The sequence below is a fragment of the Mobula hypostoma genome, chromosome 2, assembly GCF_963921235.1.
Source record: "Mobula hypostoma chromosome 2, sMobHyp1.1, whole genome shotgun sequence".
Classification (NCBI taxonomy): Eukaryota; Metazoa; Chordata; class Chondrichthyes; order Myliobatiformes; family Myliobatidae; genus Mobula; species Mobula hypostoma.
This window is the reverse complement of record NC_086098.1, coordinates 180,794,392-180,819,210: the sequence shown is the minus strand read 5'-3', so window position 1 is coordinate 180,819,210 and position 24,819 is coordinate 180,794,392. Positions and strand designations below refer to the sequence as shown.

The window sequence follows — 24,819 nt, the reverse complement described above, 5'->3', positions numbered from 1 at the left end:
GAATTTCATGCTTCCTTTTCTTTCCATAGTAGAGTCCAAAAAACAGGGAAAATTGAAAAGCATGACAAACCAAAAATTCAGGAACTGAAATGTCAGCAGTTCAAAAGTATCATTCCCCTTTGCACAGTACTTAATTGAACTATTGTAGCTATTACAGCCAGTAGTCTTTTTGAATAAATTCTATTAGCTTTACACAATGTGATGGAGCAAGGTTTTCCCATTCCTCCTTGCAAAATTGGTCAAATTGTGTCAGATTAGTTGGAGACTGGTAGTGGACTGCAATCTGGAGGTCTTGCCAGAGATGTTCGATTGAGTTAAGGTCGGGACTCTGACTGGCCCACTCAAGGACATGACTTTTTTTCATTTGAGGTCACTCCATGGTTACTCTGGCAGTGTGCTTGGGGTCGTTGTCCTGCTGAAAGACAAGGCTCCTCCTCAGTTTAAGCTTTCTGGCAGAGGCTTGCAAGTTTTTATCCAGCGGCTCTCTGTATTTAGCACATTCAACTTCCCATCAATCCTGATCAATTTCCTAGTATCTGCTGCTGATGAGCATCCTCATAGCATAATGCTACCTCCACCATACTTTAGTCAGGATGGTTTTACCTGGCTAATGCACAGTGTTAGATTTATACTACACATGTTGAGGCCAAAACATTCCGTTTTAGTCTCATCTGACCACACGACCTTTACAGTATCTTCTCAGTGGCGCTTTGCTAAGTCATTATGGGAAAGGATTTTTTTAGCCGTAGTTTCTTCCTTGCCACTCTTCCATAAATACTCTTCCTGTGCAAGGTCTTGGAGACAGTGGAGCCGTGAACTTCATTTCCAATTGCAGCCACTAACTTCTGCAGCTCGTTGCGAGTGACTGGTGGCAGTATAATAGCCTCTCTTACAAGTGCCATTCTTCTCTGGTGATTAGGGGTTCAGAGGGGCATCCTGACCCAGGCAGTGTGGATGTGGTTTCATATATTTTCACTTTTTTATGATGGACTGCATTGAGCTCCGAGGTATGTTCAATGCCTTTGAGATGGTCTTGTACCCTTCCCCAGATTTGTACTTCTGTATTATAATTTCCCTGACTTGAAAGCTCATTTTGGTTTGGTCTGTTGAAAATCTGCCATACTGTTGGACCTTACAAAAAGAGGGAGTATTTATTCTAATGATTTCATTGAAAACAGGTGATCCTCCAATTTTCTACATCAACAAATTGAGTGAGATGGTGAAGTAATAGGCACCTGAGGAAAGGTGGTTGAGTAACACCTTTTTAGCCTCAATTTTGCTTTTAGTTTTTGGTAAATTTTTAACAGGTTTTGGAATTTTCATTTTGATTTGACATGATGTTTTGTAGATTAGCTCAAAAATCCTCCTTCAATATATTTTAACTTTAGAAAATGGGACAGTAAAGTCTGAAAATAATTGTGGGGGGCTGAATACTTTTTCAAGGATCTGAATGATAATCCCATACACGTTTTGCACAATGAGACATGGTCTACTTTGTTGGTTGCAGGCACTGGATGGTTTTCTGTTTGTGGTCAATCGAGATGGAAATATTGTGTTTGTGTCTGAAAATGTTACCCACTACCTTCAATACAAACAGGAAGAGCTCATGAACACTAGTGTGTATAATATCCTTCACCAAGAGGACCGCGATGAATTTCTTCGAAATTTGCCGAAGTCAACAGGTAGGGGAAGTATTTTAAAATTTCCAGGTTCTGGTACAGTGCATTTTTTTGAAGGCACTTCAAGATAATAGAGTAGTACTTGGAGCCCTGTCCTTGATCATTTGAAATAGTTGCTTTTCCAGAGGAATCCTATTATTGTGTTAATATTTGATTTAGGTACATATTAAATGACTTTGTATTGATTAAAGTAGATCTGGGATATCCATTTTTCGGTAAAATGTATCATGCCCACTTTCACATCTGGTTTGTTGCATTAATGTATTTTTAAACACTGTGTACCTTGGCAGTTAAGGCGGAGGGTAATCAGAGGAGGAGGGATGTGGGTTGGTGGTGGAAGAATGGGATTTGTTGGGGGGCTGGGGGGGGGGTGATGGCTGTTGTAATCACTGCCCAGCACATGGCTTGAGATACTTGTACAGGTGTTGATAATGACAATGAGGGAAGGCTGCAGGAAATGGAAGTAAAAGGCTTCATGGGAAGCACTCCTGTTCCCTTATCCACTGGTAATGATGTTAAAAGCACTGGGCTGCTAGAGCTGACAGCTGGTACTTCTGTTTGACAGGATTCTGTAGTCTTGGGAACCTTAGTCAACTGCTGGTAAATCTATCAAACCTTCAACTATGTTGAAGGAGCGTGTACAAAAATGGCTTGGAACATAGAACATTACAGCACAGTACAGGCTCTTCGTTCCATGATGTTATGCTTTTAACTAACTTTAAGACCGATCTAAATCTAACCTGCCTTCTACATAGCCCTCCATGTGGGGGGTTTCTAAGAGGTAGTCTCCAGAACAGTTCTGTGTTCCATGAACCTACCATTCTCTGTGTTTAAAAAGAAATGCCTCTGACACTGTCCTGTACTTTCATCCAGTCACCTAAAATTTATGCCCCTTCCTGTTAGCCATTTTCGCACGTGGGGGTAACGTCTCTGGTTATCCACTCGATCTATGTCTTTTTCATCTTGCAGACCTCTATCAAGTCATTTCTCATTCTCCTTCACTCCGAAGAGAAAACCCCTAGATTGTTCAACCTATCCTCATAAGATATGCTCTCAAATCCAGGCATTATCCTGGTAATTCTTCTTTGCACCCATCAAAAGCTTCCACATCCTTCACATAATGAGGCAATCAGAACTGAACACAATATTCTAAGTTTGGTGTAACCATGGCTTTGTAGATTGCAACATTACCTCACAATTCCCGACTAATGAAGGCCAACATACCTCCTTAACAAACCTATCAATTTTGAGGGATCTATAGGCAAAGGTCCCAAGATCTTTCCGTTCCTCCACACTGCTATGAATGCTATGAATACTGCCATTAACCCTGTATTCTGTTGTCCAATTCAACCTTCTAAAGTGAATCACTTCGCACTTTTCTGGGTTGATTTCCATCTACCATTTTTCAGCCCAGCTCTGCATCCTTTTCAGTGTCCCCACAACAAACTTCCACACTATCCACAATTCCACTAATTGGTGTCTCAACTGCAAGCTTGCTATCTCGCCCTTCCACTTCCTCATGCAAGTCACTTATAAAAATCAAAAGGGGTGTCCGAGCAGATCCCTGCAGAATACATTAGTCACCGACTCCAGACAGAATATGTTTCATCTATAGTCACGCTCCATTTTCTAGGGGCAAACCAATTCTGAATTTGCACAGCCAAGTTTTCCTGGATCCCATGGCTTGTTTTCTAATTTCTCTGGGAGACATGGGGGAAGGATTTTTTTTTGTGTGTGTGGTTGGGGGGGTGGGGTGGAGGGGGTGTTGCAGCACAGTCACAATGACGAGCACAAGCACAAAACGGTACCTATTCAGTAGTAATTTTAATGCAGCATGTTAAACTCATCTCCAAGCCCTTGCTCGGTTGTGAAGTAGAGATATATGGTGGGGCATGCGAGGCAGATATATGCATTAGTTACCGTGCATTTCATCTCAACCTTGTACAGAATTTCTAGTTGAGGTCAAGGTAAGAAGAAGGAACTTGAGCACATGCTCCCCCTTTAATTCCCCACCACTCTTTCCCAGTAATAAGTATGTGCTCAGATGTGTATAATCTGTGTTTTATGTGTCATTTGAAATGAATTACTCAATAGTCAAGTTAAGAATTAATGAATCTTTGGTGCCTCTGGGCTCATACTAACAATTATATCTGACAGTTGCTGGTCTCTAGTACTTAGTCCAGGGAAAAGGAACTTATATTTAAGATCACAGCTGTGATGACTGGGAACTCTAGACTGGGAGGCGAGAAGAACCATTGACCAGTAGTTCAGCCTCCAAATACAAAATGTTTGGTCAATCTAATTTCAAACTTGCCAGTTCTCCATAGTAATAAATTATTTTGTTGGCTTCCCTTGGTACTGCAATAAAGGGATAAGCCTGAGTCAATTGTTGGTACATATATTGAAGCAGAAAATGCAAAAAAAAACAAAGTTTTAAAAATTATGTATTGTGATTTACAGAGAGGTGATGATTTTTCATAATGTTATCTCTATTTTCTTTACATTTACATTGATAATACAAAAATACTTTGAGTTTTTTTTATTATATGCTGTTAGGCATGATTCCGGAAAACCTCTCAAACAATGTGCTAGCAAACATTTTAATGTACAGGAAACCATTACATTGGTATACAGGTGCCATTTCATTGGTTCTTCACTCAACCCCGGAAAAATGGACAACGAAGATGCATACCTCGGGATGCTCTTTATTGACTATAGCCTGGCATTTAATACTATCATTCCCTCAAAATTAATTAATAAGCTTCATTGCCTTGGCCTCAATACCTCCTTGTGCATCTGGTTCCTTGATTTCCTCACTTGCACACCCCAGTCAGTTTGGATTGGCAAAATCATTTCCTCCACAGTTTCCATCAGCACAGGTGTACCATAAGGCTGTGTGCTTAGCCCCCTGCACTACTTGCTTTATAATTTTGACTGTGAGGCTAAGCACAGCTCCGATGCCATGTTTAAGTTTACCAGCAACAACATTGCTGTTGGCTGAATCAAAGGTGGTGACGAATCAGCATTTAGGAGGGAGATTGAAAATCTGGCTGAGTGGTGCCACAACAACCCCTCATTCAATGTCAGCAAGAACAAGAAGCTGATTATTAACTTCAAGAGGTGGAAATTAGAGGTACATAATCCAGTTCTCATTGGGGGATCAGAGGTGGAGAAGGTCAGTAACTGTAAATTCCTTGGTGTTAATCTTTACAGAAGACCTGTCCTAGGTCCAGCATATAGATGCCATTATGAAGAAAGCACGGCAGCGCCTCTACTTCCTTAGAAGTTTGCGAAAATTTGGCATGACATCTAAAACTCTGATAAACTTCCGAAAATGTGTAGTGGAAAGTATATTGAGTGGTTCTAGCATGGCCTGGTATGGAAAGGCCAATGCCCTTGAATGGAAAATCCTACAAAAAATAGTGGATATGACCCAGTCCATCACGGGTAAAGGCCTTCCCAGCACTGAGCACATCTACATGGAACACTGTTGCAGGAAAGCAGCATCCATCATCAGGAGCGCCCACTATCCAGGCCTTACTCTGTTCTCACTGCTGCCTTCAGGAAGAAGGTACAGGAGCCTCAGAACCCACACCTCCAGGTTCAGGAATAGTTACTACTCCTCAATCATCAGGCTCTTGAACTAGAGGGGATAACTTCAATTAACTTCACTTGCCCCATCACTGAACTGTTCCACTACCTATGGACTTGTCTTCAAGGACTCTTCATCTCATGTTTTTGATATTTGTTGCTTTTTCTCCTTTTGTATTTGCATAGTTTGGTGTCTTTTGCACATGGGTTGTTTGCCTGTCCTGTTGCGTACGGTCTTTTATTGATTCTGTTGTGTTTCTTGGATTTACTGTTTATGCCTGCAAGGAAATTAGTCTCAGCGTTGTATATGGTGACATATATGTACTTCGATAATTTACTTTAAATTGTGAGGATGCTTCATAATGTACAATAGGTCTCTTAAAAAAAAAACTCCTGTAGATTTATTGGTATGACTTTATGCCCCCAAAGTTTTGGACTGGATATTCCTTGAATTTCCTAATTTTCTTGTCTGTCTTTTTCTTTAATGGACTTTTTTTGATGGGTGCCTTATTGATGGCTTCTAATTACTTTGTTCCCCGGAGCATTCTTTGTATTCACTCTATCAAATTTTTGCCATTTCTATTAAGCCCAGTGTGGTCATCCTTTACAGACTTGTATACCCTTGTAATCTATTTTATTGTATGATGGCCAGAACTGTTCATGGTACTCCTAGAATCATCTAACCAGTGTTTGATGTAGGTTAAGGAGTCTGTTAATAGACTTGCAAACGTATCTTGATGCATCCAGCTCATGCATGCTCAGATAATCTCTGATCAGTTCATCTTAATGTTTATGATCTGTATTCATGTCTGCAGTGAATGGAGTTTCTTGGGCAAATGAAACACAGAGGCAAAAGAGTCACACATTCAACTGTCGAATGTTAGTGCAGATTCCTTATGATTCTTTGGAGGAGTCAAATGGAAACCATGAGCCACGTCAGAAATACGAAACCATGCAGTGCTTTGCACTTTCTCAGCCGAAGGCTGTAACTGAAGAGGGTGAAGGTAAGCATCTAATACATTAAGCATATATTATTTCATTTTTAAAAGGTGAAATGATACATTTTATTCAAGTGGGGTTCATGAGGTGAATTCATCATAGTGTTCTTTGTATTGATTGTACAGCATTTGCTTGTTTGAAAAAAATACCAGCGTTCCTGTGTGAAGGGCTAAGGCATTTTCGTAATGTACCCAGTATAGTTTGAATGTACCTATCAACCTGGATAAAATTTAAAATCTAAATTGGTTATTTTTTGCTGAAGAAGACATCAAACTTGCTTTACCATTTTTCTTATTTTCTTTCCAGAAAAAAAAATTACTTTGTTGTTATATTTATTATTTGTTCTGATGAAGGATTGCAGACCTGAAATGCTAACCCTATTTCTCCTGCCATAGATGCTGCCTGATCACTTGTTTTTGCAGCATTTTCTGATTTTCTTTCAGATTTCCAACTTTTGCATTTTTTTTTTTTGATTTTCAAAACTATTTTGGTTGTTTACTATTCTGCAGGTGAACATTTATAATCAAGTGAATAGATAACCTGCAATACTTAAGATGAGGACCGAATAATCATGCTTCAGCAACAGCTCAGTTTGTGTTATTTTCCACAGACACCACTTAGTAATGTTGAGTATTTTTTTTCCCCATCATAGCTGAGTGCTTGTGGCTTCACGGATTCAGTTGTCAGTTCTCACCATAGTTTCTAAATTCGGTGGCATTGTTACACAGTAGGTAGTATTGCTACCAGACAAATTTAGTAAGTCAGATTTGATTAGGATGTCTAGCATTATCTGTATGACATGTGACTGTGAGAATTCTCCTCTCCTCCCCCTCCCACCTCCCCCAAGTCCTCCAGTTTCTTCATACCTCACAAAGACATGCTGATTGGTAGGTCAATTGGTTATTGTAATTTACCCCGAGTGTAGATGAGTTGCAATAGGATTGTTGGAGCCTTAATGGGCATCCGACATTTTAGGTGTAACTAATAGGAAATGCAACTGATGGGACTATTCTGAGAGTCATTGAGGACTCTGTGCCAAATGAGCAAATGTCGTGTGGAAATATGGTAAAGATACTTCAGGTTATACCTTTGCAATTCAGAAATAATGGTGTTTTATGCTGGTGGAATGTCCATCATCCTCTCTGATATCACATTAGATTTAGACCCAGCAACCGTGCATGAACAGTAATATTTGTCCAATTCGAGATGGTGTATGACTTGAAGGGGAGGCTATTGCCTCTCTCCCTGTCTTCCTTGCAGGTACAGGTTGCAGGTTTGGGAGGCGCTGTTGGTGTAGTTTAGTAGGTAACAGTTGTATGTTATGGAAATGGTGTATGCTGAGGCCATGATGAGGACTAGTGACAATTGTTAGCTATTAAACGTGCTGGTTTTATGCTGAAATATTTCAAATTTTCAAGCTTGCTGTAATTAAGGTAAGTACTGTTTGTGGTAACTTATTTTTTATTCTTTCTGCTTCTCTTCTAATATTTATGTCAGTGCACTTGTAATGCTACTGTAACACCCTAATTTCCTTGGGGATCAATAAAGTATCTATTTATCTATATCTATTTTCTTAAGACCATTGTTTGGTGATTGTTTCCTGCAACCCAACCTTAAATGAAATTGGCTGCTATTATTACTCACTCATCCATTCAGACAGACATTTCTAAGTACTGTATTTTATATTAGGTTAAATGCAACATCAATAGATCAATAAATAGGTTATTATCATTTTCATCACTGCTCTATAAAAGTAGAAAAAGAAATTGTAAAATTAAGATATTAACAAAATTCTGGGAATGTGGAATACTTGAGTTAACATTAGAAAGTAATCTCTCTCATGAAGGGAATAATTTCTGCTGGCAGAAACACACTAAGATTCGGTTCCTTGGGCCTAGTTCTTTCCAGCAATATATCACCTACACCATTTTTGTGAAGCCTGATGGGTCAGCTCATCTTAGAGAATACCACCATTAAATTTGGTATTATTCCCATTCAGTGCTCAATACCATCAGTGCCCCAGATTTCTGCACCTGAAATCTTCCCTCAGTTGGGCAACACCAACACCAACACCAAGACCAATTACAATACCACCAAGGCAACCCAAGAGGAGATAACATTTTCTAACTTGTCACATGTTCAGGGTGTAATTTGGAAGATTCTTTTCTGTTTGGATTTCAGACAAGCTTCAAGGTGGATGTGAATGGCCTATTTTATGATCTGAATTTAAGCTCATTAAACTTAGTCAATTTGTCGACTAATTAGTTTTATTGCAGACCTTTATAACTGCTTATAGTCTCAATGGGATGACTGGATAAGCTGGCTTTTTCTGACTGTTTTGACCTGTTACTGCCATTTACCAGGGAAATAAGTAAAGTGAGATGATGATATTTATTTGTAATGAAGAATTCTTCATGAAATGGGTTGATTATTTTGTGGAAAGTGGAACCGAATTCTGATTTTGTTGCTTCAGATCTTCAGTCCTGTATGATTTGTGTAGCAAGACGAATTACACCAGTTGAAAGATCACAATTCCCCACCAGTCCTGAAAGCTTTGTCACAAGACATGACATGACAGGTGAGCATACTAAGAAATCTTGCCTAATATAAAAGCTCTATCATGTCGCTTAAGATACTGAATTTAATACATGTAACATTAAATTCGTTTTATGAAATGGTGTTATTTATGTCAATAGCAATTATTTCAAGCGTAGCAGAGGCTAAGGATTGTACATATCATATGCACTTTAAAAGGTTCTGTATGACTGTTAACAATATTCTTAAAGTCTTGGCTTATTTTTAGCTTCTCTCATTTATTCTTGTTACTTTTGCTTTTAAAAATGTATTTCTGAATAGCATTCCCAATTGTGATTTTTTTTTTAGATTCATTGTTCATACATGCCTATGAGGGCTTATTGTGATTTTTGTAGCCCAAATCATTCAAAGCTGGACAGCCAAGTTGTTTTTTTTTAGGAAATTTGATGCTTGGTATTTAATTCAACTTTTCAGACATCTGTTTTACTCCTCAGACTCTTCAGTCTCCCCAGTTAATTATTTGTCAGATCTGATCATACAGTTTGTTGATGTTCTAACATGAGCTTGGCTGCATTTCTCCCATAGCCTATTTGTTCTCCCCTTTGCAATATTGCACAACTATATGGCAGTTTATTCCCTTCTGATATTTTTTTTGGTGGGGCGAATGTGGGCATCAATAGCAAAGCCAAGGTCCCTAACTGCTGTTGCCAAAGTGATAATAAGCCACCTTCTTCAGCTACTGCTGATCTTCTGAAGGTAGTTACACCATACTTTTGGTGAGTTCCAGGAATTGGACCCAGTGAAAACAAAGAATTGGGGTCATACTTCCAAATTAAGATGATGTACAAATTAGTAGTGATCCTCAAAATGGTGGTTTTCCCTTACATCTGATGTTCTTGCCATTGGTAGGGGTGATTGCAGATTTTGACGAAGCTTAGGTGATTATCTGTAGTATGTTTTGTACATGATACACACCGCAGCCATAGTGGTAGAGTAAGTGTTGTATATTAGTCACAATCATTTTATTTTTTTCTCTATTCCAATATTGGAGTGGATTTATATGCATTTCCTTTTACCTTTTATTTCTAGGCAAGATAACTTCAATTGATCCAAGTTCCTTGCGTGCTTCAATGAAGCCAGGTTGGGAAGATCTTGTGAGAAGATGTATTCAGAGATTCTTTCACCATAATGATGGACAGCCCTGGTCATTGAAAAGACATTACCAAGAAGGTAAAGTGCTCTGTAATAGCATTAACCTAGATATGAATAGTTGATGATTCGTGAGGGGGAATGATGTGCATGCAGATATTCCTAAAGAGGATTGATAATACTCAAAAACAAGGCATGTCTTCAGTTACTGTTTTTATTACAAGTAAACACATAATTACAGCTCAAAATGGTTCAGTTTGATCAACTACTCTCTCTCGATTAGGAAATGTATCTGAAATATTAAAGGGTGCATTGAAGCTCAATACACTTTGATGTTTTGGTTCTCTGCTTTACTAGCACAACCTGATGAATGTTTCTTGTCCCATTGTAGTTGACTAATTAATCTCTACCTATTATCTTCATGCTTGTAGCTTCAACGATGGCAGTATGACTACTCTTATGACTTCCAATCTAGTCTTCATTGAACTGGTTGCTAAATATTTAGTATGTTCTAACTGGCACAATGAACTTGCCTAATATCAAATTAATTGAACTTGGAGTTCAAATCCATCTGATCTAGCTATTTTATACTCTACTAAGTGTTTTTTGATCATTTAAAATACAGAAAATATTAAAAAATAAAGTGGATGATAGTAGGGTACCAATTTTAAAGAAGTATATCCTCTTTGTGGGTAGTTACATCACTGCATGGGTGCATATACATAGCTAGGGTGCCTAATAGTACTGTATTTGTTAACATGGAGCAGAGAGTGAGTTTGTAAATCTGATGGGAGCAAAGGATGTTGGGAATGGTGAATGTGAAGTACCTCATTGCACCTGGGTGATCAATCAATCTTCTAACCCATACATCTTTGGGATGTGGGAGGAAATTATAGAGTAACCAGAGGAACCCCATGCGGTCACAGGAAGAATGTATAAACCTGTTGCAGATGGTAGGGGAATTGAACCCGGGTCACTGGCGTTGTAATAGTGTTACGCTATGCTGCTGAGCTGCCCCATTCAGCATCCTGCTGAGAAAACCATGTAGTATAAAATGTATAGAAGTAAACTCAGTTGAATTTTAAAGAATTCATTTGTTACATTGGTAGAGCTACTATTCTATAAATTTTAAATTTATAGTATCTGTTCATTTGTGTGACAATATTTTTTGCTTTTTCTTCTTATTTAGCCTTGATGCAGGGTCATGCTGAGAGTCCACTTTATCGGTTCTCCTTGTCAGATGGCACTATAGTCACTGCACAAACCAAGACCAAGCTTTTGCGTAATCCTGCATCCAATGAATCCCTTGGCTTTGGCTCCACACATCTGCTCCAAAGGTACAGAAATCAAAATTTTGGTTATGTTAGAAAATGCAGTTTTTCTGTAATTCTTAATGGCTCTCCAGAAAGTATCATTAAAATTAATTCTATGTGGCATGTATTAAATGAAAATCTAGTCAAATAGGCACATCAAATGCCATTTCTGAAATTTGACTCCATTGAAATTACTGGTCCCAATAGAACATGCATAGGTTGCAATATCCTGCATATATGACGAAGGATGAATTCTTACCCAGATGTGCAATCTAATTTTCAGCTTCTTTCTTAGTGATGGTTGTGTGAGTGCAAAAGTTATAGTATCTCTGCAAACTCTACTTGGTTACTGAGTTTTGCACTGATTGACTTTACTTTCTGCAACCCCTTTCTTTGCAGTAGGCCTAACTGAGGTACACAGTCTGCCATGTAGCAAGCCATGTTGCATCACACCATTGTTTTTATACCTACCTCATTTTGTTCTTTTGCCTGCAGTAAAAAATGTTTTTATCTGGTGTTTTTTCTGCAATAAGGAATGTTCAGTCACTGTGATTGTATAGCTTGTGCAAGTGTACACCAGTTTGAGAGATGGAGGTACAGCACAGAAACAAGCCCCTGCCAGGTCTACACTGATCTTAATTTTTACACCTTAATCTCATTTATTGCTCCCATCAACTCCCTCAAACTCTCCCACTGACCTACACAATAGGGGCAGTTAGGTGGCTAATCATTTCATGTGTATGGGATGTGCAAAGAAATCATAAGAATGTGTAAACTCCATGCAGAAAGCGAAGGAGGTCAGATTTGAAATTTAATTTAAGTTACCAATTTCAATTGCACTAGAACACTAGACCGTTATAAACAGGACACATTTTCTTTTTGTGTTAGTACATCTATGACTTTCAATCATATAAAATTAATGAAGAGCTTTCCTTATGAGGGGAGATTGGATCAGCTAGGTTTATTCCCACTGGGATGTGGGAGGCTGAGGGGTAGCCTTGTAGGGGTTTACAAAATTGAGGGCATAGATGGGGTAGCTGATCAGTTTTCTTTCTAGGATTGGGAGTGGGGGATCTACAACTAAAGGGCATAGGTGTAAGGTGAGGGGGGAGAAATTTAAAGAGGATCTAAAGGGGAAGTTTCTCACACAAAAGGTGGAGGTTATATAAAATGAGAAGACAGGAACAGGTTGAGGCAGATACAATTACAGTGCTAAAAGGGCATTTAAAGTACATGGATAGCAAATGAGTAAGGGGATGTAGGCCTCATGCAGGCAGATGGCATTATGGTTGGTGTGGATGCGTTGAGTTGAAGGGCTCGTTTCTGTTCTATACAGCTTCGACTAAATCATATCAGTAGAGACAAAGGGATAAATCTATTCAGATAGTCAAACTCTTGAAATGTCTTTTTTAATTGAATAAAATACAGTAGTTATGAAAATTGCAATTCTCCTCTTAGGTATTTGTTTTTACAATCAAACCAAGTTTTAATTGATGTTACTTTTAACCCCCAAAAATTTTGTTCTCCTTCTAGGGAACAGAATGGTTGCAGGTTAAACCAAACCAACATGGGGCAGGAAATGATGAAGACGCTTGCCACGGCGAATGCAAACTCTACAGGGAATATGAATATGCCATCAGGGGGAACAGGACAAGGGATGCCAGTTCAAAACAGTATGACCTATGGCGCAAATAGCTTGAATGACCCCAGTTCTATGGGGCAAATGGGAAGATTTGGTGCAGGAAGTGGGACTACAAGTGCAATAGGCCTAGGGCCGAACATGCAGGCACCTGGCTTACAGGGTAACAGCTATGCACTCACAATGAACAGCCCCCCACATAGTAGCCCTGGAGTGAACACATCCCAGCAAAACCTGATGCTTTCACCAAGGCATCGAGTCAGTCCACGAATGGGACCCAACCAATATTCTTCTGCTGGTGGGATCCAGTCACCAGTGGGACATGTAAACAGCACAGGAAGTAGCACCTTCTCTAGTAGTTCCCTCAATGCACTTCAAGCTATTAGTGAAGGGCTAGGAGTTTCTCTCCTATCGTCGCTGTCATCGCCTGGTCAGAAAATGGAATCTTCTCCAAATGTGAGTTTGATCCAGCAGCCAAAGATGGGTGGCATGGATATCAAAGAGTCTCCTGCCCTATATGGAGAACATAACCAAGTCGAGAGCACGGTAGGCCGACCAGAAAGTAGAGATGCTCATTCTGAGCAGAAGAACGTTAAGGAAGGTAATCTAAACCTTTTCAGTAACAATGATAACTTAGAGGGCCAAAGAAGATTCCATGAGAACAAAAACCATACAAAGCTTTTGCAGTTGTTGACCTCTCCCTCGGATGATATGGGGCTGACCTCTTTAACAAACTCCAACTTAGATTCCAGTATTAAGGATTCTTCTGCAGGCATCACAAGTCCAACAGGAGTTTCCTCAACCTCAACTACAGCTGGTGCTAGCTCATCTGCAACTGCATTGCATGGCTCTTCTTTACAGGAGAAACACAAAATTTTGCACAAGCTGCTGAGGAATACCAACTCTCCGGCTGAAGTAGCCAAGCTTACTGCAGAGGCTACAGGTAAAGAGTCGTTCCAGGACTCGGGTAACATGACATCAGCGGGTGATGCTGTGATTAAGCAAGAACAGATGAGTCCGAAGAAGAAGGAAAGTAATGCACTACTGCGCTACCTGTTGGATAAAGATGATCCAAAAGAACTAACTTTAAAGGATGTTAAGCCCAAAACAGAAGGAATGGACAAAATAGATTCTTGCAATGCAGCAAAGATGTCCGGTTCAGTACAAGTGAAAGATGAAGTACGCATCAAGACTGAACCAACTGACCAGGTGAGACAAAAAAAATTCTATTTTGCAGCTTGGTGAAACAGGGTGTTTATCACAAAAGGTATTAATCAACTGTTCCTTGCTTTATTAATAAAATAGGTGTTAATAGCGGTTAGTATTTCTTGTAAGGACCTGAATAGTGGAAGATTATGCTCAGAGCTCCTGATAGCCGGCTGGTGGCATAGTGGCATCAGCGCCGGACTTCGGAGTGAAGGCTTCCGAGTTCGAATCCAGCCGGCTCCCTTGCACACTTTCCATCCGTGCTGGATTGAGCATCGAGCTCGCAACTCAGCGTCATGAAAATAAGAAAGCCTGCTAAAAAAACGCCTTCACGACAGCGTCCAGATGACTCCACTTGGAGTTAAGGGCTTTCTTCTTCTTCCTGATAGATAGTGTTGTCTCTCCTTTTCTTACACCTTTCATTGTTTCTTCATGCTCTTGTTCATTGTTGCAGCTTGGAGAAACAATGAAAGGTGATGGAAAAGAAGAGACAACATGATTATTTAAATAATCAGACTTTGGAAGAGAGATTTATCTGGCATTCTTTATGCTCAGAATACGTTTTCTTGCTGTAGTGAATAGTACTGATTTACTAGATGATAGAGAAAGGATATTTCCCTCTTGTAATATCTCCCAATTATGTTGTCCTCTGCAATGTGTGACATAGTTTGAAAAATGATTATTAAAAATGCTTGTGAATGTATCAGTTAAGCTTTAGATTTCTGTGTAAGTGGTTGTGAATATTCCATTGCCGTTTAATCATATATAACCAGCTAATGTTTTTGATATCCCTCTTCTACATTATTTCCTCCTTCTACATTATTTTCTTCCCTGAATTCTCTGGCTTCTTCTCTTCTATATGTGGCATCTTGCTGAGGGATTAAGTTTTGGTGTGTGGCTGAAATCCATTTTTCTGATTTAAAAGATACTTTCTGTAGGAAGAAATGGTTGCCTAATCTAGTTCAGTTCAGAAGATTGTATGTAAGGGCATCTAATCTGAATAACAGGCATTGGAATCATTATATCAAATGCAATGTTTATCCAGACTTATTGCTGCTGTTCTTTGGCTCATCTTGTCAGCATGAAGCCCAATTTCTCAGCTGTCTAGTTAATGATAGCATTAAGAAGAGGATCTGCGTCTTTTTTTAAAGAAAGATATATGAAAGCTTCATTAGGTGCTTATAGGTGTCTTGATAGTTCATAGTGTAGGAAATAATGGGCCCTTCAGTCTTCTGCTGTTGCACAGAATTCCTTATTGCAGGAGGATCTAAGATGTCTTGTATGCAAGTAGACAGCCCCATCCTTTAAGCTACAGGATGATATAGAAGGTAGTAGGAAGAGTTGGCTATGAAAGTCGCATCAAAAGTTGAGTACCATAACCCTGAACACAGTGAAACAAATAAGCTTAGTGTTCTCGGGTGTGCACGCGCGCAAGACTATTGAATGCATCTTCACATCTCCCCCAAACTCCACTTCTGTTCAGGGTCACTGCTTAATGTACCACCCTCCCCACAATTCCACTACCAATAATATATCAGTGAGGACTCTTACCTCATTTCAGGTTCCATACGATTGTTTACCATTGCTGTAAGACTGGCATTAATGCCTTCCAGTTTGCACATACTACTAGTCCTTCAATAATAATAGGAGTATCATGTCCCATGCTTGCAGTTTACAGCATAAATGCTCAATGTATCCTCTTCCTCTTGTTTATCTTTCTCCTTATACATGATTAAGAACTGCAGTCTCTCCAGCCAATAGTCTAAAGGTGAGAAGACAAACTAAAATTTGTTGCGCCACTCTCAGTCACCAGCTCAGCTATTGACTCAGCTTATTTCTGAGGTCAGTTTCAAGGTATGTTTTACATTTGATGGGTCCATTGACACAGAAAACAAATTTCAGGTATAAGCTTGCTGAAGGATCTGTTGCACAGTTGTTCAGCTACAAGGAAACCATTATAATGACTTTGGGCTCGGCTTTAGAAGATGGCATAGAACAATGCACGGTGATGTGCTCTGTACTTTGCACACCGGCTTTCTGACAAGACTGACAGTATCAAGGAGCAAAGAGGAGCCTTTGACTAATCTAGCCTGGCGTTTTGTGTAGGATTTGAGTCTCATCTTTTCTACTCTGGAAATGCCAAGCAATAACAATAGCAATTGCAAACACAATCAACATGCATCACCTGAAGATGCACGAGCAAAAGCCACATGACATCTGGTTGCGCCAGTGAAAGCTCAGACTGTGGAACTATTAAATTATGTGTCTCTAGCATATATTGTCCCTGTGGATTTGATACTGGAACCATAAAAGTTGTGGAATGTTTAATCATGGTCTGAACTTTTTTTTGCAAATAATTACAGAAACTAGTAAAAGAAGATTTCAGATCTGTTTACAGACTCACATAATGCTTCTACTTTACTGAACCTAGCTTATTTATATCAGAAATGTTTTAAAATCATTTTGGGATTATAGGTGGTATGAGGGGACTGGGTAGTGGGTTCTTGCAAGACTGGGTAGTGGGTTCTTGCATTTTATGCAATTGTGCCCCTATTTTCCTTTACATATTCCATTGACGTTTACTTGGCAATATTTTATATATTCTCTTGTTAATTGAAATTAATCACATTGTTATCCTCATTGTAGTCCTGAAAACAGGTTTTCTGTAAATGACCTATTTATGGTTAAAGCAAGCAGGTTATGCACTGGGATTTCAGATAAAGGGCTTCTTCTGTTGAACTCTAAACAGAGGTGCTATATTTGGCTTTCTGATGCTTTGAACATACACATGGTGTTTATTTACTATTAATCTGAAGTTGGTGTTTAATAATGCTGATTTTTTTTTTCTATTGTATTTTAGGCAAGCAATGAATTGGATACTTTAGATGATATTCTGGGTGATTTGCCCCAGTATTACACAGAGTCTGGGAGCAGTAGCTCCATGATAAACAAACAGGCAATGTTTCAGGATCCCATGGCATTTGAAAGAGGTCACTCACCCTCGCCAGGGACATCAAAACAAATCCGTGGCAGTAAGTTGAATGTATTACCTGCACTCTAATAATACATCAGTTTTACAGGAAGCAAAGCTGCTCCACCTGCTGTAGGAGTCTGCTGATACTGGAGGATTTAGTTTTTTCAAGGTCTATTATTATTTCATAAATGAAATACTTGATAGTTGCTGGACTAACTACAACAGGCTCTACGATATGTTTGTATTTGAGGAAATTGGTAGTGGAATATTATATTATGCTGGTCACAGAGAAATCAATATTCTGTCAGAAGCAGATCCAATGTGTGAAAGGCATAAACCTTGTTTGTCTTTAGAATTCACCTGCAGTTGGTCATGTAGTTGTTTCATATGGTGGGGGAGTCCAAGACCCCAGAGGACACAGCCTTAGAATAGAGGGGTGTCCATTTAGAATGGAGATGAGGAGGAAATTCTTTTGTCAGAGAGTGGTTAGTCTGTGGAACTTGTTGCCACAGGTGGCTGTGTAGGCAAAACCAAGTCATTGTTCATACTTAAGTTAGAGGTTGATAGATTCTTGATCAGTTGGGATGAAAGGATATGGGAAACGGCAGGACATTGGGGCTGAGAGGAAAATGGATCAGCCTTGATGAAATACCGGAGCAGACTCAATGGTCCAAATGGTCTAATTCTACTCCTAACACGAGGAAATCTGCAGATGCTGGAAATTCAAGCAACACACACAAAATGCTGGTGGAACGCAGCAGGCCAGACAGCATCCATAGGAAGAAGCACAGTCGACTGTGCTTCTTCCTATGGAGGATGTCTGGCCTGCTGCGTTCCACCAGAATTTTGTATGTATTAGTTCTACTCCTATATTTTTTGCTTTGTTCAAGCCAAGCAAAGTCTCCTTCCTAGATGTGGGTAGATTATATTAAAGGTAGGTTGGAAGGATGTGTTGTTTATGTGGAAATGCCCATTTCTGGATAGAGGATTACAGTAACCTGTAATCTTCTTTTATGTTCTTATTCTTTGTATGGCTCTCAGTCCTAAAAGTAAACATTTCATCAGGAGATCCAAGTTGGCATAAATACACAATTCATTAGCTTTCATAGAAGTGCTGTCTTTTCCAGGCCAACATCTTGTAAGATACGTTAGTTCACAATGTAAGGCTATAAGACCATAAGACATCAAAGCAGAATTAAGTTATTCAGCCCATCAAGCCTGATCTGCCATTCCATCATGGCTGATCCCGGATCCCACTCACCCCCATACACCTGCCTTCTCGCCATATCCTTTGATGCCCTGACCGATCAGGAAATGATCAACTTCCGCTTTAAGTATACCCATGGACTTGGCCTCCATCACAGTCTGTGGCAGAGCATTCCACAGATTCACTACCCTCTGGCTAAAAAAAAAATTCCTCCTTGCCTCTGTTGCAAAAGGTTTCTCCTCAATTTTGAGGCCGTGCCTGCTAGTTCTGGATACCCCACCACAGGAAACATTCTCACCACATCCACCCTATCTAGTCCTTTCAACATTTGGTATATTTCAAGGAGATCCCCCCCTCCCCCCACCAGAAGCTTCTAAATTCTAGTGAATGCAGGCCCAAAGCTGTCAAAAGTTCCTCAAATGTTAACCCCTTCATTCCCACAATCATCCTCACGAACCTCCTCTGAACTCTCTCCAATGACAACACAAATGTACCGAATGGCAACCCTTCTAAGTCAGAGTCACACAGAATGGAAACTGGCCTTTCAGCCCAACTGGTCCATGCCAACCAAGGTGCCTGTCCGAGCTAGTCCTATTTACCCATGTTTAACCCATATCCCCTCCTATCCATGTACCTTGTTCAATAGGTTTTAAATTCTAATTGTACCCGCCTCTGCCGCCACCTCTGGGAGCTCATTCCATTCACCCACCACTTTGTGTGGAAAAGGTTGCCTCGCTGGTGCCCTTTAAATCTTTCCCTAACCCTCTGCCCTGCAGTTCAAGTTTATCATCTGATTGTACATATACATTGATGTAGCACAAGCTTTACAGTACCAGAGATCCATGTTCAGTTCCTGCGGCTGCCCATAAGGAGCCTACATGCTCTCCCCACGACCACGTGAGTCTCCCATGGGCGCACTGGATCACTGCCACACTCCAAAGACGTACTATATCTCTATTGTGTTTACTTGGATATCTAAGTTTCACTTGGTGAGGGAGCAGGATGGCTCAAAGGGTGCTGTGCTAATGACACAATCGGGATCTTTCCTGGCTTTCCCAAATCACCTTACATGCCTAAAGCTTAATGTGTGTCACTTTTAACAGATAGCCATAACTTTTGCAACCAACACTTGCCAAAGTACTAGGGAATTAAGCAACAAAGACTAGAGGACATGGGATTGAGGGGCTTGGATTGGAACTGAAGGCATTTGATTGCTGTAAGTGCGCAGTATCAAATGTTGGAATTTGTTGGTTATTCTACTATTGGTGGAGATACCCATTCCAGGTCACAGGAACTGTTAAGTCCTATCCTTGAAGTAGGGTCATTAGGAGTAAGATAACATTTTGAACTTGGACCAAATGCAAGTCCAGTTTGAATCATGTACTTTGAATACATTTTGGATGGGAGAGAGGAACTGAAAATTAGGTTAATTGACACTAGCTGCAATTTTGCTTCTAATTTTAATTCTGAATAAATCAGATGCCCGGTCTGAGAATTTCATCCAATTTAAAGAATTTTTTTAGAAAGCAGTTAGGTTATCCAGATTAAATTACTTGCATATACAGTACAGTATTTCTAGCATTGATTGAATTGTGAATTTATCATGTGACCTAGTTCCTTAAAAAATGCTTTGTCATCGTCCTTATTTTTGAAAGCCAGGCAAAATGAACTGACTGTACTGCTTTTTGTAGGAAATTATATTGATATTGTTTCCTTCAATTAACTCAAATGTCCATTTGTTCATACTCTGAGTATTCAGGCTATTAAAAGAACATTTTTGAAATGAGGGAAATTTCACATTAAGAGTTTTCTTTAAGAAAGAATTTCATTATTCAGGAAAAGATGAGTTAGTTTTTGTGTTAGTGTAAAGTGTTCTATGTGTCCAGAACGTCAGAATGTTTCATGTCCACTCAATTACATGGGTTCAAGGATAATGGTTGCTTTTCCCAGCAAATGAAACAACTAGCAGATGCCCAACCATCAATGATATAATTACCACTTAGTTTAATCGTGGTGATGGGAATGAATATTGATAAAGAAATTCATCAAATGCAATGCCTGAATTGTTATAGGATTTTTGCAACAAATTTGGGAGTACTGTTTATGGACATGATGTTCTCTCATAATTTAAAAGGCACTTAATGTATTTTACAGCAGTGAGTTCAGCCATCAGTCTTCATTGTTGGGTTTATTACAAAATTTTCTGTTTTGCTGACTCAATATACTGTTTAGTTTTCATTTTAAAGGGAATACTGATTACTTCCATTTTGGGAAATGGTTTATTTTGAGTAAATATTTATAATGATACAGTATTTTCCTTAAAATCTTTGAATTAGTTTAAAAGGGTTTTTCTTTCTGTTGGATCATCATGATTTGATTCTTGCCACTTGGTTTTTATATAATAATTAGACGTTCCTTTAGTTAACATATATTGTATTTCCCATCTCTCTTAAAACTCCAAGCCACTACTGAATGTAATACTTTTTGTTGAAGAAAGCTTTACAATGATGGACAGACATGAGGATGAGATTTTAGGAAAAGAGGATGGAAATGGAATTCAGTGATGTTGTTAATTGTCAGCACAGATGATGCACAGAATGGCCTCCCTTTGAGCTATAAAATGTTCAAACAGAAACAGGAGAACAAAATTTTATTTTCCCTGTGTTCTATACCTTTTGCTCCACATTCCTATTGTGTTATGTTTTAACACTTCTAACAGGGTAACTCTTTGTGTCAATCCTATTAGATTTAAGCAGTCCACCACCTATGCAATCCTCCAGGCCTCGATTTAATCGGGCCATGTCACTGGATGTTAACGCTCAGGGCCAGGCCAGTGCAGGAGCTGGCCCATCCCTAAGAAGCAACACCCCTTACGGAATGATGGCAAAGCAGGCGATGATGACAAATCGAATGGGAGGCAGTCAAGAGAGTTTTGTGGGAAATGCAGGTATGTTTCCATTTGTGCTAATTATAATGAACACTCTGACTTTATGAATCACCGAGGGTGGGGGGGGGACACATGTGTAACACACTAAAAACTTGGTGTTACAGATATCATTTACTTTTGCTTTAGCACGCAAAGACTTGGAGTATCCTAGTAGTAAAAAAAATCATACTATGATGCAAAAAAAAATTTTTTGTTGAAATATGTTTATAATCTGTATACTGCAAAAAAGAATCTTTTTATGAGTTCATAAGGAAGCTAGTACAAAGCTGAAGAGAAAATTAAAATGTTAAGAAATGAATTACTGAATAATTGAATAAGAATGCATTGCAGCTTACAAGTATACATATGATAAAATTCTGAAAGGAGGCAAATACGTTGGCTGCTGCTGGGATTATAGTTCAGTACTGAAACATCTATTTAATTCCTTTTAGCTCAGTTTCTAAAAGAAAACAAGAATGAACTTGCACATTTGTAGTTTCATGACTTCAGGGCAGAATAATACACGTTTCACTTGATATCCGTTTGAAATGCACTCATTCTTGAAGTAAGGAATAATGACAGCCAATTTGCATCCAACAAGCTCCAGAGCAGCAATAGAATGATGATTAGATGATGATTCTAGTGATAGTGAGTAATGGATAACTGCTGGCTAGGACACGAGGGATAACTTAGCTTCTCTTCCAGAAGAGTGTTATGATACTTCTATAATCTCTTGAGGATGGGTAGTTTAATGTCCAATTGGAAGATAGCTCATTATTCCTGAATTCTTGCTTATATAATTCAAGCCTATTGAGAAAATTGCATGAGCTCCATCTTCAATGTTTTACTCATTCAGAAAGGCAGTTAATTGCACATTTGGACATGTTATACATTTTCTGTAAGTAGTGTGGGCTTGATGGAAGTAAACTTGATCTTCCCAATTCACAACAGTTCCATTGAGAGCCTAATATACAAAATGATAGCAATAGAAAAAATGCTTCTGCTAGAGTTTTTAAGATTTACATTCTAGTAATTCATACCCCTGGTCCTTTGAATAATTAAAATAAGTGTTCAAAGTTTGCAGTAACAACGAGGAGTTTGTACTTATTCACCAGCTGAACAACTGGAGTACTGTTTTCAAAGATGTTGAAACTTTCCTCATGGGCTTTGCCTTGAATTCCATCATGTAATTTTGCTTTTCATGGTTATGTGTACCCAAGCTGAGTTTTTAATGACCTAAGTATTTGCATGACGTGGTCCAACTGCCCTTCTGTCTATTTAGGATTCATTCAGTTGATTTTTGTTTCTGTTTTTTCACCTTTACAATTTGGTATATTGGATTTGTCTCCCAGACCACCTTGTTTGTCTGGAATAGCATCCTGCTGCTAATCTGTGTTAATGTTGCAGAATCTAGTATTGTCAACAATAAATTCAATATTACTCCTCTATCATGTGAAGAGTGCCTTCCCTTTCACCCAAAGAAAAGCTATGGATGCTTTCTTCAAAAAGTGTCCTTTTATTCCTAACCTTTGCTTGTTGTCTTATAACCATTTCTCATTCTTCATATCTATCTACATTTTTTTGTACTGTAGTGTTGTCTTGCTTTCTGTTGAAATGAGATATCACTACATATTTTTTGATGAGATGTTGAGCCTGACCTTGAACTGTTTTAGGTGGGTGTATTGCAGGAAAAAGCAACTGCAAGAGTGGTATGACCAGCTGTTTCTCTCAAACAAAACCGTGGACTATTATGTAATCACGCTTTCATTTTGAAGTGAGGGACAATGTATTTTGGGGTGATGCTGGTGGTAAAATATCATCTGTCTGGACAAAATATTTATATGGATGTATACTGTGAACTGAAATGAATATTTTGTGATTGCCCTCTGTCACCTTAGGAAGGGCTTTTCATTATTCATAGTCACTTTGCAGCATATTATACTCCCCCAGGTGCACAGGGCAATATGGGTATTGCTCAGCAAACAGCGATGGCCACTGGAGAGTGGGGACTGCAAAACACTAGTGGAAACGCAGGGCCTGTGTCTATGATCAGACCAGGTGCAGAATACAGTTCATCAATGCAAAGAGGCGTGGTGGGTAACTCCTCACTTGGAATGCAAATGCGATCTAATGGCCAGACTGGTGCAAGGACATTACTCCAGCAACAGATGATGGGAATGAGTAAGCTTTCGTTTCGTTTCTTTTCTCTTCCCTGCTTCGACACACCCACCTCTTAGGAAAGGAGTGCATTGCTTAATTCTGCAGTTTGACTGAAGAATAAAGGGAGGCTTAATTAAATAAAGGCTGATTGCTGAACACAAGAATAATGGCAGAGTTTAGAACAAAATTAAGAATAATGTTAAAAAAGAATAAAGTTAAGAACAAAATTCTGGAAATACTGAACAGGTGAAGTTGTTTTTATGAAGGGAGAATTAATGTTTCAGGGTAATAATTTTTAATTAGAACTAGAAATAGTAAAAGGTAAGTTTGAAAGTGCAGAGAAAGGGAGAATGTGGATGGGATGCACGTTAGGCAGAGTACCTTTATTCAGTCCAAAAGGCAGATCTTGAGCATTTAGTCTCCTGTCATATTAATTCTGTGCTTCACTCCCACTCTGACCACCTTCCAGGCTTATAATGAAACAAATACAGGCAAATAGAATGGCTTGGATGGGCATCTTGGTCAGTATTGATGAGTTGAACTTGAAGAGCTTGTTTCTGTGCTGTATTACTTTAAGACTTAATAACTGTACCTAATCTTCTGTTAAGGCACATTATGAATTTAACATGGTTCAACAGTTTTAGATAGCTACCAATTTCTGCATTCTTATGTGTAGTATTCATTCTTGTTTGATAATTTCAAACAATCAATTATTTTGCATTTCTCCTCATTCGGATTGTCTATTTTCTTCAACTTGCCCTTTTTTTTTATCATATCTTTCATGCCTTCCAACCTGCCACAGATCTATTTTACATTTCTTTACCTCCTTCTTCAAACCTGTTTTGTCGCTAGTCCCAGTGCTGATGAAAGGTCATTAATATGTAATGTTTCAGTTCTTCAGTTTTCCAGAATTTAAAATATTTTGGAATATATAGCTAATTTCGTCAGTTCGGACTTACATTTCTTTTTGTTCTGTTTTATTGAAGTGTATTAACTATTTTTTGTTTCTCTAATTGTCTCATTAATTCTCTAATTCTCAGTTGTCTCACTATTTGAGAAAGACTAGAACAGAAATACCTTTTTATAAATTCATCTGTGTAAGGGTATAAATGTAGAGAAGGAAATAAGATTAATGGTCTGCTGACTTATTTAATTTTGTTGTCTATTTACCTTATTACCAAGGATCTTCAGAAATGGATATGGGTCTTGGAGGCCCTCAGTTTGGGCAACAACAAGGTCCAGCCAATCCACCTACTTCATGGCCAGAAGGTGTTCTTCAGATGGAACAAGGTCCTTCAGGCAATCAGAACAGGTTCGTGTGTGTTGGAAACTAATTTGATTGGGCTGCCTGCTTCAGATTCATATAAAATTGAGGATGGTATTTACATTAGAATCTGTTGGTGTTTAACTTCTGATGGATTTAGTTTATATTTATTTCATT

The 24,819-nt window shown here is 38.9% G+C and overlaps 1 protein-coding gene across 16 annotated transcripts in view; it reads left to right on the top strand.

Moving 5' to 3' along the window:
• The window catches only part of LOC134342716 (nuclear receptor coactivator 3-like), a 225,418-nt gene that overhangs the window by 177,853 nt on the left and 22,746 nt on the right, over nt 1–24,819 (top strand). For all 16 annotated transcript variants that reach the window (XM_063041176.1, XM_063041171.1, XM_063041168.1 and 13 more), the window contains 10 exons: nt 1,508–1,682; nt 6,086–6,274; nt 8,743–8,847; nt 9,894–10,034; nt 11,143–11,290; nt 12,800–14,114; nt 16,972–17,143; nt 21,039–21,239; nt 23,169–23,399; nt 24,561–24,690. In XM_063041176.1, coding sequence (XP_062897246.1) covers nt 1,508–1,682; nt 6,086–6,274; nt 8,743–8,847; nt 9,894–10,034; nt 11,143–11,290; nt 12,800–14,114; nt 16,972–17,143; nt 21,039–21,239; nt 23,169–23,399; nt 24,561–24,690 — 2,807 coding nt within the window. The remainder of the gene's footprint in view (nt 1–1,507; nt 1,683–6,085; nt 6,275–8,742; nt 8,848–9,893; nt 10,035–11,142; nt 11,291–12,799; nt 14,115–16,971; nt 17,144–21,038; nt 21,240–23,168; nt 23,400–24,560; nt 24,691–24,819) is intronic.